The sequence below is a fragment of the Mustela lutreola genome, chromosome 12 (genome assembly GCF_030435805.1).
Source record: "Mustela lutreola isolate mMusLut2 chromosome 12, mMusLut2.pri, whole genome shotgun sequence".
In the NCBI taxonomy this organism is placed as follows: Eukaryota; Metazoa; Chordata; class Mammalia; order Carnivora; family Mustelidae; genus Mustela; species Mustela lutreola.
This window is the reverse complement of record NC_081301.1, coordinates 34,776,544-34,790,518: the sequence shown is the minus strand read 5'-3', so window position 1 is coordinate 34,790,518 and position 13,975 is coordinate 34,776,544. Positions and strand designations below refer to the sequence as shown.

General features: G+C 54.4%; 1 protein-coding gene across 3 annotated transcripts in view; it reads right to left on the bottom strand.

Annotated features, from left to right (window-relative positions):
- The window catches only part of PAX5 (paired box 5), a 192,674-nt gene that overhangs the window by 6,248 nt on the left and 172,451 nt on the right, over positions 1–13,975 (bottom strand). For all 3 annotated transcript variants that reach the window (XM_059141534.1, XM_059141533.1, XM_059141535.1), the window contains one exon: positions 2,046–2,132. In XM_059141534.1, coding sequence (XP_058997517.1) covers positions 2,046–2,132 — 87 coding nt within the window. The remainder of the gene's footprint in view (positions 1–2,045; positions 2,133–13,975) is intronic.

The following is a 13,975-nucleotide window of genomic DNA, read 5'->3' as shown; positions in this document are numbered from 1 at the left end:
AGGCCCCTCAAGGCTTCCTATGGAGGGACAAGGCCTCTTTTCCTGGATGTCGTGCTGTTCAGACTTCATTGGTCAGGGAGAATAAGAGTACCACACCATACCCTGGTTATGAATATAAGCTCCGGGGTCAGGGTAACCAGAGTTTGAGTCCTCACTCTGCCACCTGCAGGCTGTGTGACTGCGGCTAAATTATATACCCTTTCTGAGCCCACTGTCTTGATCTGTATAATAGAGATAATAGTATGCACTCCCTTGGGCTGTTGAAATGATAAAATAAGGTAATCCACCTGAAGAGTCTTCCCCAGCGCCCACACAGTGAGCTGGTACTCATTTAGATGGATGGAGTTTTAGTTCCTCCTCTCCATAGTTGCTCTGGCCCTCTTAAGGCACTGACCACCTCCCTACACAGACACCCTTGCCTGAGGCTCCCTCAGCCCCAGCCTGGAGGCTCCCTGAGACAGAGTCCTCATCTTTCCCTACCAGGCACACACAGCCCATGCCTAACACCCAGGCATGTGAACTGCTTGCCCTCCAGCGCGAGCAGTGAAGGCCTCAGATGCCACCCAGCACGAGCCTCCCCTGCCATCCACTTGGGCTCCAGACCCAGCCCTCTGCCTCTACCCCTCTGAAAGACTCTGGTTCAAGGAGACTGTGGTTAGCCTTTGCCTCCTAAGACTGACAGCTAGGTCAACTCAGAAACCAGGGCCTCTCCAAGCACTTGTTTCAGGAAAAGCATTAGGTAAATGGAGACATGGTTCAATACTTAGAATTGATTTTTACCAAAACCAAAAAAGAAGTCTACAGATCAGCCCATACAGGAGGCCAAAGTAGTAAGATCCCAGTCATCTATAAAATGAAATCAAGGCTTAGGGACCAGGAGTAGTAATTGGTAGTAATCATTCTTTATTCTACCCGCAAGGTTTGCATGACCCGCCAGAAGGCTCTGGGCAGCTGGAGGCCCAAGTACACCGATGGGTGGCAGCCAGGAAGGTGTGGTGTCTGTCACGTGTATGCCCTAGTCCTCTAATCACAGACCCATGACCTGGCAATTAGAGTCCAAAGGGATCAGGTTCTTGCTTTTTCAAAATCTGTTTCCCAGTCCTAAAATAATCCAGGATCCAGGAATTAATAGGTTCTACTTAACCTGACTTTTCAAAGCTGGACAGACAAGCCTGGGTGATCTCTAAGGCGCATCCTGACTGTGTGGGAATTCCTCGGCTAAGTGCTGGGGCAGGATCTGTGCCGCTGCTTGAGGCTCATTGGCTAGCTCTGCCCCCACGTGGTGAGTTGACATCTGTGAGTCCTGGCCCCCTGCTTAATGCTCCAGAACCTCCAGCTCCCATTATCACTCACCAGCTGGTTTCATGTCAGCTCTTTTTGGCCTTTTGAGGGCTGAGTTAGCCTGCTTGGTCTTTGCAGGGGCCCACATATCTCCGATGATATAAACAGATCAGGCTAGCCCCAGCAATGGATAATCTGCCAGCCTGAGGCCTGGGTAGAGGTGGGGCACCAGCTGAGCTCGGAATGGCAGGACGAGGAAGGCCTTTGGACACAGGGCACTCGATTTCCCAATGGAGTTGGCTCTGCTGAAGTCCATGCAGACATCACTAATCAATCACTAAGCCTCAGAGTCCTTATCAAGACAGGTAGCCACTACTAATCAATCCAAGTTGGCCTCCTTGCTGCCTCTTAGAGATTTCTCACCAGAAGATTCAGTGATTCTTAAGAAATATGTTACTCACGGGCAGGCACTTTTTCTACACTTCCCCCCTTCCTTCAATGCCTCTTTTTCTCTGTTTCCCTGCTCTCCCATTTTCCCTTATCTGCCAAAACATCTCGGGGAGGGAAGAGGGCTCGAGTGGAGCTGGAGCGGTGTTTACTGTCTGAAGCTCCCATCACAACTCCTGGCTAGCACATATCTGACGCAAGCTACCCACCCTGACTAAGGGACCAGACTGCAGGCTGTCAAGGGACCCTGGCCCAAAGAGAGTCCTAATGTGGCAGCTGATGGCCCTGGGGCCCCACAGGGTTCTACCAGTACTCACCGAGCAGCCCCGGGTTGGGGAACCTCCAGGAGTCGTTGTACGAGGGATACTGAGGGTGGCTGTAGGGGCTCCCGGAAAACTCACTCCCTGCATGTGGTGGGCGGAGAGAGAAACAGGAACCAAATGTCAGGTCAGGTTTGGAAAATGCCAATGGCATTTGCCTCTTACAGAAACGGCAGGTACTCTTCGTAACCAATAAAGGCCGTTCTGGCCCATGTTCCTATCAAGCAGACGGCTAACACAGGCCTTGTGTTTCCCCCTGTAACATTTTCCTTAGCAGAGGGAGTGAATATCAGCCTCTAACATGCATACCATGACACTACTGTGTGCCAGGTGTTCCCTGGGGATATCGGACCATTTTACAGGTGAGAAAACCGATGCCCAGGATTCCTCACAAAATGGTCTTGACCCAAGTTCGAAGCTGCAGACCGCCTGGCTCTCAGCCCTGACTGAGGCACTCCAGTGCCCCCAGTGTGGTTTCAGTTTCACTGCCCATATGTTTCCTGAGTGGCTCTGGACTGAGAAGCCAAAGGTGACCTCGGTTCGAGTCTGGCCCACTGTGTTGTGAATCCACAGGGGGATGCTCACGGGGCCCTGGTCTACGGGAGAGGATGAGACAGATGCTCAGGTCCATGCCAGGAGAAGGCAGACGGCACTTTGCTGAGAAGGCTGGGGAGCACAGCAGAGGGAGTGTGTCGGGGCCTTCCAGGCATTGGGAAAGGGGCTGAGGTTTGCTGCTGGGATGCTGAGGCAGAAACTCTGAGCTGTGTCAGGATAGGGATGGTGTTGGGGAAAGGTGGCGCAGTAGGACTTGAGGATGGCTCCCTCTGGCCCCAGACACAAGAAGTTGACGGGGCCCTACTTCTTGTGTCTGGCACTTTCCTTGTGCTCTTTCTTCAGCCCCCAGAGAGCCTGTTTATCACCAGTCAGTCCTAGGAAAGGAGTCCAAAATTCCTGCCTGCAAACCTTGCTGCTTTGGCTCTGCCTGTCTCCTCCCTGTGCCTGGGATTCCCAGAGCGCCTGGTTTGGACCTCACTCAGAGCGGACACCGCAATGCCTGGCCCGGTTGTGTTGGTAGCTGCCTGGCGAGAGGCTTTGTAAGCCACCGGTTACAGAGCATGTGGCCCCTCCCTGGCAGTGGTGACAGAAGTTACACAGCCTCAGGAGACCACCCTCAGCCCAGACATGCTTCCATGCATTCCTCTCAAGGATGCCAAAGGGCAGGAGCCTCCAGAAGGACCAACCAGAAGGCAGGACCTGGAGCGCTGCTCTTCCCTCAGCATCCAGGCCCAGCTGTAGGGTCCCTGGGGCTCCACCAGGTAGGGCAGAAACAATAAGGGATGCCCGAGGGGCCAGCTGCTCCCACCCCCTGGGCCCACCTGGCCCCCTCCCCATTTCTATAGGCAACCACAGGCGGAGCACATGCACACACGCACGCACACACACACACACGCTCCTCCTCAGGCCTCTCTGGGGGCCACTCCCAGCCTGACAGGCTGAGCCTTCCAATTCTCTGTTTTTTATGCCTCAGTGGTCAGGGTGTCAGGTTCTGGCGGAGGGAGGGAGAGCATGGTGACAGAGCTGGGCCGCAGCAGCTCAGGCTCCGCATATCCATCAGTGCCTCCTCCTCCTCCTCTTAGGGGCCAACGTGGGGGATCAGAGAGACCGAGCAGCCTGGAGAAGGGGGACAGCCACCCTCTTCTCAGGGCTCCGGGCTGCCCCATCAGAGGCACTTCCTGACAGCGTTGTGCCTGGGCCCAGGGCACCAGGCCATGCTGGCAAAGGTGGTCTCCGCTTTTCCTTCTAGCAACATCATGCCTGTCTGCCAGGCTCAGCTCCAAGGCCACCTCTTCCGGGAAGCCCCCTTGATCTCCATTCCCTCAGAAATGCACATCTTGGATCCATTCAGCTGAAATTAACTGTGTGTTATACACCCTGCACCCTCCACCACCTGGCCCCCAAACTGGCTACTTTTTTCTCTGGGAAGCCCCCTCTTTAGACGCACCCCGTTTCCCGCAGCATCCCACAGCACCTACATGGGAGTCTCCCGTGACGTGGGAGTGTCTGCCCCACAGGTCTGGGTCTGTTTCCTCTCAGATCCTGTGCGCCAACCCCCACCCCCCACGCTCCCCATGTAATGACACCCCGTCCACAGCAGACAGTCGGGATCCGGGGAGAGCCTGTAGTCGCCTGCCTCTACCCGATACACAACACTCCTGCACATACGTCTGCATAGCTCCCTCTCTCACTTCCTTCTAGGCTTTGCTCCAGTTTTGTCTCCAGACCACCGAATTTAAAATGGAACCGTTCCGCCCCGTCCTTCTTTCCTGCTTTATTTTCTTCCACAGAACTGATCATGACTCAACATCTCTTTTGTGCTTATCCTGTGAATTCTGCCTCCAGGAGGATGGACGCTCCATGGGGGCAGGGAGTTCCGTCTGTCAAATTCACGTCCCCATCCCACTGTCTAGCACAGGGCCTGGCATCTAGCAGTCACCGAGAACGGTCTGTTGAATGAATGAAGAGGTGTGCCTCAGTCCTCCAGGGACACAGATGACAGCTCTCGCTGCTTCTGCTATAAGTACTGAGAGCCGGGGTTGTGTGGAACGCCTGCTGCATGCCAGGATTCAAACCGGTGTATCTGACCCACTAGTGGCTTCCACTCACAACACCGTCCTGCTCCTCAGTGGAAGATGAGAGCCCCCGGGGACCCCGCCTGGTGAGCTGAGTGGGGACTTTGTGGGCATCCTCAGCCTGCCCTGGAAGAGTGAGCACTCAGGGTAAGGGCACCTTCCCCAGCCCAGGGCCCGAGGCTGACCTGTGGGAGTGGTCCGGCCACCTGTTGGACACATGAGATGTGGGGAGGCCAGGTCCTCAGATACCAAAACAGCTGCTTGTCTAGAGACCTGGCCTAGTCCTGACCCCAAAGGTGGCCAGAAAGCCGCAGACTCTCTAGGTTCAAGCCCACAGGCTACCATTGAACCCAGTGGTCCCCAGGCAGTGAGGCACAGAGGCTGGGAGCAACGTCCCTGGAGCCAGACTGTCAGGATTTAAATCCCAAGTGTCCTTCCTCTTAACTCTGTGACCTTGGGTGGATCATTCAGCCTCTCCGTGCCTCAGTATCTTCCTCAGTAAAGCAGGAGTAATTAACAGATCCCACTGTGTGTGGTCACTGTAAAGGCTGAACGGGTGACGATACACAGAGTGCCCAGCACACGGTGAACTCTCAGCAAATGTCGGCCACGACCATGACCTGATCCGGCTCACGAAAGCTTCTCTGGCATTCAGAATCTAATCTAACCTTCCTGACAGTCCCATGAAGCTCACAAGATAGATGCAACTGTTTGCATTTTCTGTGTGCAGAAATGGAGGCTCAGAAGGGTGGAGGGACTTCGAGGCTGCCCCCCCCCCCCCAGCTCAGGACCCTCTGCGTATGTGACCCTGCCTTCCCATCTCGGGCCTCTCTGTCTCCTCCTTTTATTTTCAACAGTCCCTTCTTGTCAGCTGAGCTTGGATTTCACTTCTCCCGGGCCATCTCCCCTGCTTCAGTTCCCCATACTCATGACACCCAAGGAACACTCACCTTCTTAGAAAAATGAATCCTGTCCAACTGAGAGAAGGTCTGGGGAAAGCACTGGGGGACTTTCTGGGGCTCCTGGGAGCCTGTGAGCCAGGAGAGACAGGATTTTGATAGGCAGAGGGAGCCAGTCTCTCCCAGGCACAAGCAAAGGGCTGCGTGGGACTGGTCAGAGTGCGACCACCTGCATGTCCAGGTCATTGTGAGGCCTGGCAGAGGCACGCCCCAGAGCAGAACTGGGGGGCAAGAATATCACGCTTTTCTCCCAGTAGAGCTGGGACCCAGGGGAGCCTAGGGAGTGCCAGGATCTGGAGCACGGGCTGAAGAAGGTGAGCCTGTGGTCAGGGAAACCAGCCAGGTGACTGCTGCTACAGTCCGAGCAGGAGGGGAGAGGGGCCTGGGAGACAACGTTCGATGCTCTCCAGGGCGGGAAATGGAAGCCCCTCTTCAGGCTCATTGTCAGGACCCCCTGCAGTACTGCTAGCTGGCCTGACACAGCGACCACACAGTAAACCCCTTCCCAGATGGGAGTCACATTCGAGGTAAGCACAGCTCAACGCAAAAACCTGTGGGATCGCTGTGGCACATCGTGTCTGCGGCACTCACAGACCAAGATGAACTCTTGGTCTAAAAAATAGGTAAATACCTTCTCTTATGACCACCCAGCACAGAGGACAGCATGAGCCCCTTGTTTCTGTCCACTAACCGATCCATGCTTTTGGCATCTCTCGAAAATACTAGCCCCTTAAGCTGGACAATCTTTTCTTTGTGCATTAATAGAAAAGTTTCTGTGAGGCAGACTGGGATGCCAGCCCAGTCTGGGCAGCTGTCACTCAGTGGACAGTGAGGCTGTCATCTGGAAGGCACGGCACATGGGCCCTCCTCAGAGACAGCTCCCGGGCTGTCTGGAGTTGGCCACATATGGGCCCCTAGGGACTGTCACCAACAGAACATGTCATCATCGTCTCCATCCCCAGCCTCCTGGGAGGGAGCAGTCCCGAGGGGAAACCAGGACTGCAGTGAGAGCAGACCTGGAGCCAGCACTGCTGGTGCCCCCCCATATGATGCTGTGGGAGCAGAAAGCAGGGAGGGGTCCGGGAAGGCACGCCCGCAGATGGGTGTGGGCGTTCCTATGGAAGGGCTGGGCACAGCAAAGGCTCTGCCCTCAGCCCTCCGCCTACTGGCTGTGTGGCCTTGGGTGAGTGAGTGAATTTCTCCTGGGCAGAGTCTCTTCATCTTGAATATGGACCCACACATAGGACTGGTGAGCGGGGAGAAGAGAACTCCCCTCTCCCTCTACCCAGGAACGCTGAGGATGCAGGAGAGAGGGGGAGGAGGAAGCACCTCTTCTAAAACCTGCAAAGGCCCCAAAAGGAATTGTCCAGCTCTCACTGAGTTCTTGGATATGCAGATACGCACTGGGTTTAGGAGTAGAGTTTTAGAGGCCAAAGCACTGTGTGTAGGAAAGGCCCTGGGTTATGGGCAGTTCTGTTCCGGGGAGGAGGAAAGGGCAGCGGCGGGAGCTGTGAGCAGCCCCCGTGTGGGGACGGTGGGGGGTGAGGGACATTTAAGTGGGTGTCGAGATTCCCATTTTAAGTTGTTCCTCCCAGGGGCTGTAACCAACCACCATCTCAGGTACATTCGGTAAAACCGACTCAGTTGGGGTTTTCTTCCTACGGGGGAGTCACGTTCGGTGGCTGAGTGCAGGGGCTGGGCAGCCAGCAGGGCAGAGATGAAAACATGTGGTCCGAGAGCAACAGAGCCCACAGAGCCTGAGCACTGGGTTATGTCCGGCCACGTGGCAGCAATCTTGGGGAGGACAAATGACTTTTCCATGAGGCAGGGAACAAGAGTTTGAGTCCAGCTTACTCGAGCTCAAGGTCCAGAAAGTTCCAGCTGGCCGTGGTGGGCACTCTGCATTGGGTAGAGGAGAGCTGGGGCTGGGGAGCAAGTGTATGAGCTAAAGTCAGGAGTTGGGATCAGGCAGATGGGACATGATGGGACCCAGGGGCACAGGAGACAGACTCCCTACTCCTCGGCAGCCGGCAGCATGGCCCAAGAACAGAGGGATGGCCCTCTTGCAGGCTCGTTCCAGGGCTATAGCCACAGGTGAGCTCCACCGTTCAGTCCTACCCAGAGCTGTCTACTGGGGAGAAGACCACAAAAAATGGCCTTTGGCGTCAGACCCATGGTCCTGGCCAGACTCTGTCAGTCATAGGCTGGGTGGCCTTGAGTGCATGAATTTACCTCTTAAGCCTCAGTTGTCTTGTCTGTAAAATGGAGGGGAAGGAAAACTCTACTTTTGAAGCTTGTGAAGATCATAAGACTTACCAGTTACAGATCTTTGCAAGCCCTCGTGTGGGGAGGACTTGGTGCCTTCTCACCACTGATGGTAGAGAAAACGTTGTCTTTCCTGCTCCCAGCCCAGACTCTCTGACAACCGCCCTGACTGCTGAGAGAGGCCCCTGACCCACAACTTGAAGGTTCTTCCAAAGCCACTAAACAGAATAAAGCTGAGGAATGTGTGTTCTTTCCTCGAAGACTCAGGAAGAAATCAGAGGCTTAAGAAATTTAGGATAAATGGTGGATCTCCCCAGAACAGTGATGCCTTCGAAATACACAAAAACAAGTGGTAAAGATCAATGAGGTCACTAGAAAGGACCGATTAAAATGAAAAGTTTTTTTTTTTTTTTTTTTAAGGCAGCTTTCCTGAAGATTCCAGAGCCAGGAAAACTGTCAGAAATGAGAGCTGTTGTGTTTCTCCTTTGCTCAGAAATGGCAAGAAAGTCGAAGTTTCCTAAAATTCTCAGAAGTGACAGGTAAACCGGCTCAGTGTAGCTCTTAATTAACCCAAAACGACACCTGCCAGATGATGGGGATTTGCAGCGCTCGCCGGGGGCCGACCCCATCTGCAGATGGTGGGCTCCCACCTCTGCTCGAGACCTTGGCCAGCTGTAATTAACATACGGAAAGTCTTTCAAAGTGACTTCGCAGCCAAGTTCTATTTCTGAAGGATTGAAGCTGGGCTTAGAGAGAGAAGCTCTGCAGAGGGGGAGGGGGAGGGGGAGGAGGAGGAAGGAAAGATGGGAAAAGGACCGTGAGATTTTCTCCACCTCCTCCCCATGGCCCTGGAGGACCTCGTGACATGCCACGGCTTGGGGTCAGTGGGTAGTCTGCACACGTGGCCGTCTGTAGCTAGAGAGATGACAACTACAGCACGCCACACAGGACCCAGCTTTCAAATGTAGAGATATTAGGTACAACTGTATATGCATTATATTACTGTTTTAGGTGTTACAGGTGTAACATGCATGTATGTAGATGCGTACGTGTTCACAGACATATACATATATACACATGTATACATGGGTGTGCGTCGGGGTGGTGCGTGCCCACACCAGATTCTGGGCTTCTGTCAAAGCCTCTTTGAGTGACTTCGATCAAGCCCCTTCCCCTAAGACTGTTTTCTCATGTGTAAAGTGTAAAGTGTATGGCAGAGATTCGAACAAACAGCCTCAAACGGTTTCCAGCACTAATGCTCTCCCCTTTCCTACCCTCAATGCACCCAACTCCCAAATGGGCCCCCTGGAAGGCCAACACTTCTCAGTCTCCCTCTCTCCGGAACAAGACCTTCGTGGGCTCCTAACAGGGAGAGGAAAACCCGAGCAAACTCTGTAAAGGTCAGCCCTGTCAACCCGGACAACCTGGCACACGGCATCGATCCCTTCCTGGGAAAAACCTCTTCTCCTACCAGCTCAAGCCAGCCACGAAGGCCTTCAGAAAAACAAAGAAGAGAAAAACCGAGAGAGAGGGCAAGAGTGAGGGAGTGAATGCAGAATGTGTCTCTTTTTTGCTTCTCGGGAGAGCGATGGGTTTTATAGTTGGACGGCAGTGCTGGCTGGGCCCCCGTGAGCCTGGGCTCTGCTGTTTACTGGCTGTGAGGCAGCTGTGTGACCACTGTGGACCTCAACTTGGTCCCCTGGAGACAGGAGCCCATGGGGTCTTCAGCCCAATTCCTGCTGTCTCCAACCATGGGACCAGAACACAAGAACCCTACAGGGAACCCAAGGGAAACAACCCCATTGTCACATTTACGACACATCCACTGTGGGCTCCAGGGCCCATCGGACCCCACTAGCTGGCCGCCCATCAGAGGCAAGAACTGGGGCCTTCAAGCCACCTGAAGCCGACCAAAATATATTAATGGTTAGTCCAGTGTTTCCAAGGGGCAAGGGTGTCATCAGCCACAAGCAAGTTGTGACTATTATCCCCCGAGGCTGGCTTCCCATCTTTCTGTACCAGTCTGGCCCCTGGAGAGATTTCCACTGGAGACCCCGGCTATGCTGCGGCACGTTTTGAGCAGTTCTGGTTCCATTTTAATCTGTCCTCCTGCTGTGGTATTATTCCAAAGTCCCGTTCCCATGTCCTTATCTATACCCAAAGCGAACAAGACAACGGGCAATGTACAAATGGCTCTCGCAGCCTCACTGTGGCGCAAGACAAGCCTGATTGGTGCATATGTGTGCGGGGTGAGGAAGTCCCAGGTCTCTGGTGTGCCTCCCTCTGGGAGTGCCCACACGCAGCACAGTTGTGAGGAACAAGCCTGTGAGGCAGGGACCAGAAGCCCCGCTGTGCCATCCAAGCACCTGCAGGGTCTGGTCCTGGCGAGTTCTGAGCCGCACCTCCCACAGCCCCCTGCCCCAAAGGCCAACGGCCCTTGCCCACCCACATGCTCCATGGGGCCCCTCTCCAACCACGTATGCTGTTCCTTTCATCTGAAATGCCACCTTCCTCTTCCCCCTCATGTCCAATCTCCCAACTTGTCAAGACCCAGCTCAAATACTGTTTTGTGGATCGCACATCCCATTCCCCCACCTTCCCCTGAGCCCTCAGCCCCATGGCCCAGAGCGCCTCCTGTTCAGACTTTGGGGGGCGGGTAGTTGTGACCTCATCTCCATTCCTCTTGCTGAGTCTCCTCCTTGAGGGTGGGAACCAAGAAGTATCCATGTGTGACCAACAGCTCGCACTGCTTGGCCCGCCCCGTCCAGTGTCAGACCGAAACTGATCATCAGATCATGCTGGAAAAGCGTTTCTAAAACTCTGGTTCTTGATCTTTGGTAGAAGCATGAGACAGAGACCAAGAGGGGCAGCAAAACACACTGAGAGGGGAAGGGCAGAGTCTGCGGCAAGGACCGGGGTGCGGGTCCCGCAGGAGGAAAGGCAGGTGGCACAGGTGCTCTCTGAGTGGCCCGGCCCCCTCTAGGCCTTTCGAGGCTGCTCTGACACACAAGGACAGCACCAAGCCTGGCTCACTGAAACAGAGTTCAAGAGAAGTTTCCATCATTGTGGTTTTGCTTTCGTGTTCTTAAAAAGCGCCAGCAAAACCCACTGATAGTTCTAGCTCAGAAGAGAGCATGACCCTACACTATTCCTTGGGGGCCGCATCAGGGATGGAACAGTGGGAAGGGTTATTTCCTTACCACCCACGTGGCCATCAGAAGGTGCTCAGTCTGGAAACCTGAAGGTTTTCCTTGAGTGACCTTGCCAGAAGCCCCCATTCGGGACCTAAACTGCTAGGCTCCTGATCCCACACAGTTCAGTTGGAGTAACACTGAACTGTATTCCCAAGAGAATCCGGCTCACACACCAGTGATGGAAATCTAATAAATGCACCAGGATTTCAGTAAATCTACTCAATTCAGCATTCACAGGGGCCCTAACTCCATTCAGAGCTCTGTGCTAGGCCTTCCGAAAGGGTCTCAGACTCTGGATCTCCAGGAACTCCCTTCATCTTGGGTTTGTAGACCAAGAGTTAGATTCAGATACGAGAAAAGGGTGAGGCATGTTTGGAAGCAGAGAGGAGGTTAGAATTTAGTCTAGCTGGGGTATCCAGGAGGACTTCTTGTAAGAAGAGGCTGAACTGGGGGCCTCAGTGAACATTCGAGCTTCATCATTGAGGGGGTTCCTGAACCCTGTCCCTGTGCCTCTCCTGCCAGAAGAGTCCAAACATGTGCCCCTGTCGCCGGGGAAGGGAACCTGGGGACAAGGTCTCCAGCCTCTCCCAAGCAGGAGGTCAGTTTAGCAGCATGTGGTGGGTCCTGGCTGGGATGGGTCACAGAGCCCAGAGATGCAATGGCTAACATAGCACACTGCCCAATAAACCCAGAAACTCTTTAACAGCTCAAAACCACGATGTGATTTTTGCAAGTAATTGTGAAGAGGGGCCTGAGGCTCTACATGGACAGCGGCTGCAGTGATGGTAAGTGAGGCGATGGGGAGCCTGGGGGCCGTGGCCTGTCACTCCCTTTCTAAGCCCCTCAGCCACATAGCCAAGTGGCCTTGGAGAAATCACTTTACCTCTCAGAACCTGCGTTCCTTGGATACAATGTAGAATTACAAGGCTCTCGGGACTCAATACTATCGAAGTCCTGTGTGAATGAGAACGTGCTCTACAAACATAGGGCTCTACAAACGTAGAGCTCTTCGGTGCTTGACTCAGTCCTTGGCACACGGCGTGTGCTCTGTGCGATTGCTGGAAAAGTGGAGGCACTCGAGCTTTTTTTAAAATGAAAACTGTATTTTTAGGTAGTTTCCTCTTATTTCAACAAGTGTCCCAAATGCTTGGTTGTAGAGAAAACCTTAAGCTAGGAGTTAGACCCCTGATCTCATTCTGTCTCCACCACAGTGTGACAGTGTGACCTTGAACATGTCTCTTTCAGGTTCACACAGCCTCAGCTTCCCCAGATGGACAATGGTGGGGTGGAAAGGAGATAAGATTGGGTTCCAATCTTGCTGCCGCTAAATACTTTTTCATCCTGGACTCCTGTCCAAAGGCCCTTTGCTTACTTGAATGGCGAATCTAATGCCACGCCCCTTTAAAGTATTCTGTGAGGCCTTTTTTGTGGGGGCAGATCGACCATTTCCACCAGGCTGACTGTAAAGCCTTTCCTTCTGGCTCCCAGACTCAAAAAGTGGCTCCAGCCTCCTCCAGCTCAGGGGTCAGGGGGTTGCCCTCTAGCCTCTGAGCACATTCCCAGAGGCTTCAGGGACTCTGTCTCAGCCCAACTTCAGCCCAAAGCAGACTTACTTTTCTGTGGCCTAGACCTTGGCCTGTCCCTGAGAACAGCCAGGGGTCCTCCTCAGAAGAAATCGCCTCCCCCTGCCGGGGCCCAGCGCGGTGCAGCAGCCTGCGCGTCCTGCCGCTGACTAATGAGAGGGAGGTGATCGTGTCATACCTTGCTGGGAAGTCACGGTGCTAGTCCCGACCCGAGCCTCCTGCCATCAAATTTTAATGCCGCCGCGGACATATTTATGGAAAGCCTCACCAAGTGTTTGCGAGGACACCAGACAAGATTTACCTCCACAATTACTACCACGACGCACAGGCTTTGCTGTGCGCTGGGAACCCAGTAGCCCAGAGGCACTGAGCACCAGTGTGCCGGGAGGAGTCCGCTCAATTCCACGCACCTTTCCTACCCCAGCAGGTGGGGCCTGGGGCCTGGGGCGGCAGAGATGAATCAGACAGGCTGCAGTCTGCGGGAGGGGGCAGCGCACACATAAATTACTCGGATCCTGGGTGGCTGGGGACCCGTTGGGGAGATACAGGTAAAGAGGCAGGCGAGGCTGAAGAGGGGGAGGGAGCTATTTCTCAGAGTCCAGGTGAAGAACCCAGCCAAAGCCCAGGGCTCTGAGGGGCCATTCAGCGGCTTCACCTCTCCCGGTTGCTTCTCTGCTCCCCAGACTTGCTTTTATCCACCGCCCCCACCCCATGCTGGCCTCCAGACTCCACAGCACCCTCCTCCAGTACCTGCGCCCCCTTCCCAGCCTCTCCTCTGCCCAGGAATGAGAGGCAGCCTCCCGGCTCTTCACCCTTCCTCACCGGCTCAACACACACCTTTCTCTTTAAGGTGCATTGCTTTCCCAGGGCAGAGCTGGGAATAATGGGCAGTGACCCAGCCAGGAGTCCTCAAACCTTGTGGCCTATTAGCACCATCTGGGGAGTTCTGGAAAACCCAGAAGACCAGGTCACACCCCATCCTGGTTACACTGGAATCTCTAGGCTGGGGCCAGATGTAAATATGTGTCCATGCTTGGGAGGTGACTGCCGTGTGCAATGAGTTCAAGAACCCATGGTGGCTACTCGAGTGCAGCCACATCAGCACCGCTGGGAAGCTTGTTAAAATGCAGCACCCTGGGCCCTGCTCTGGGCTCACTGAACCACAATCTACTCTAGAAGACGATCCCCAGGTGGCTTGTCTGCAGTGGAGTCTGAGAGACCCTGCCAACACACAAAGGAGTTTCCCAGCATCCTCAGGGGCACACTAGTGTCTGGTCCCTGGCTCCTAAGGAGGCC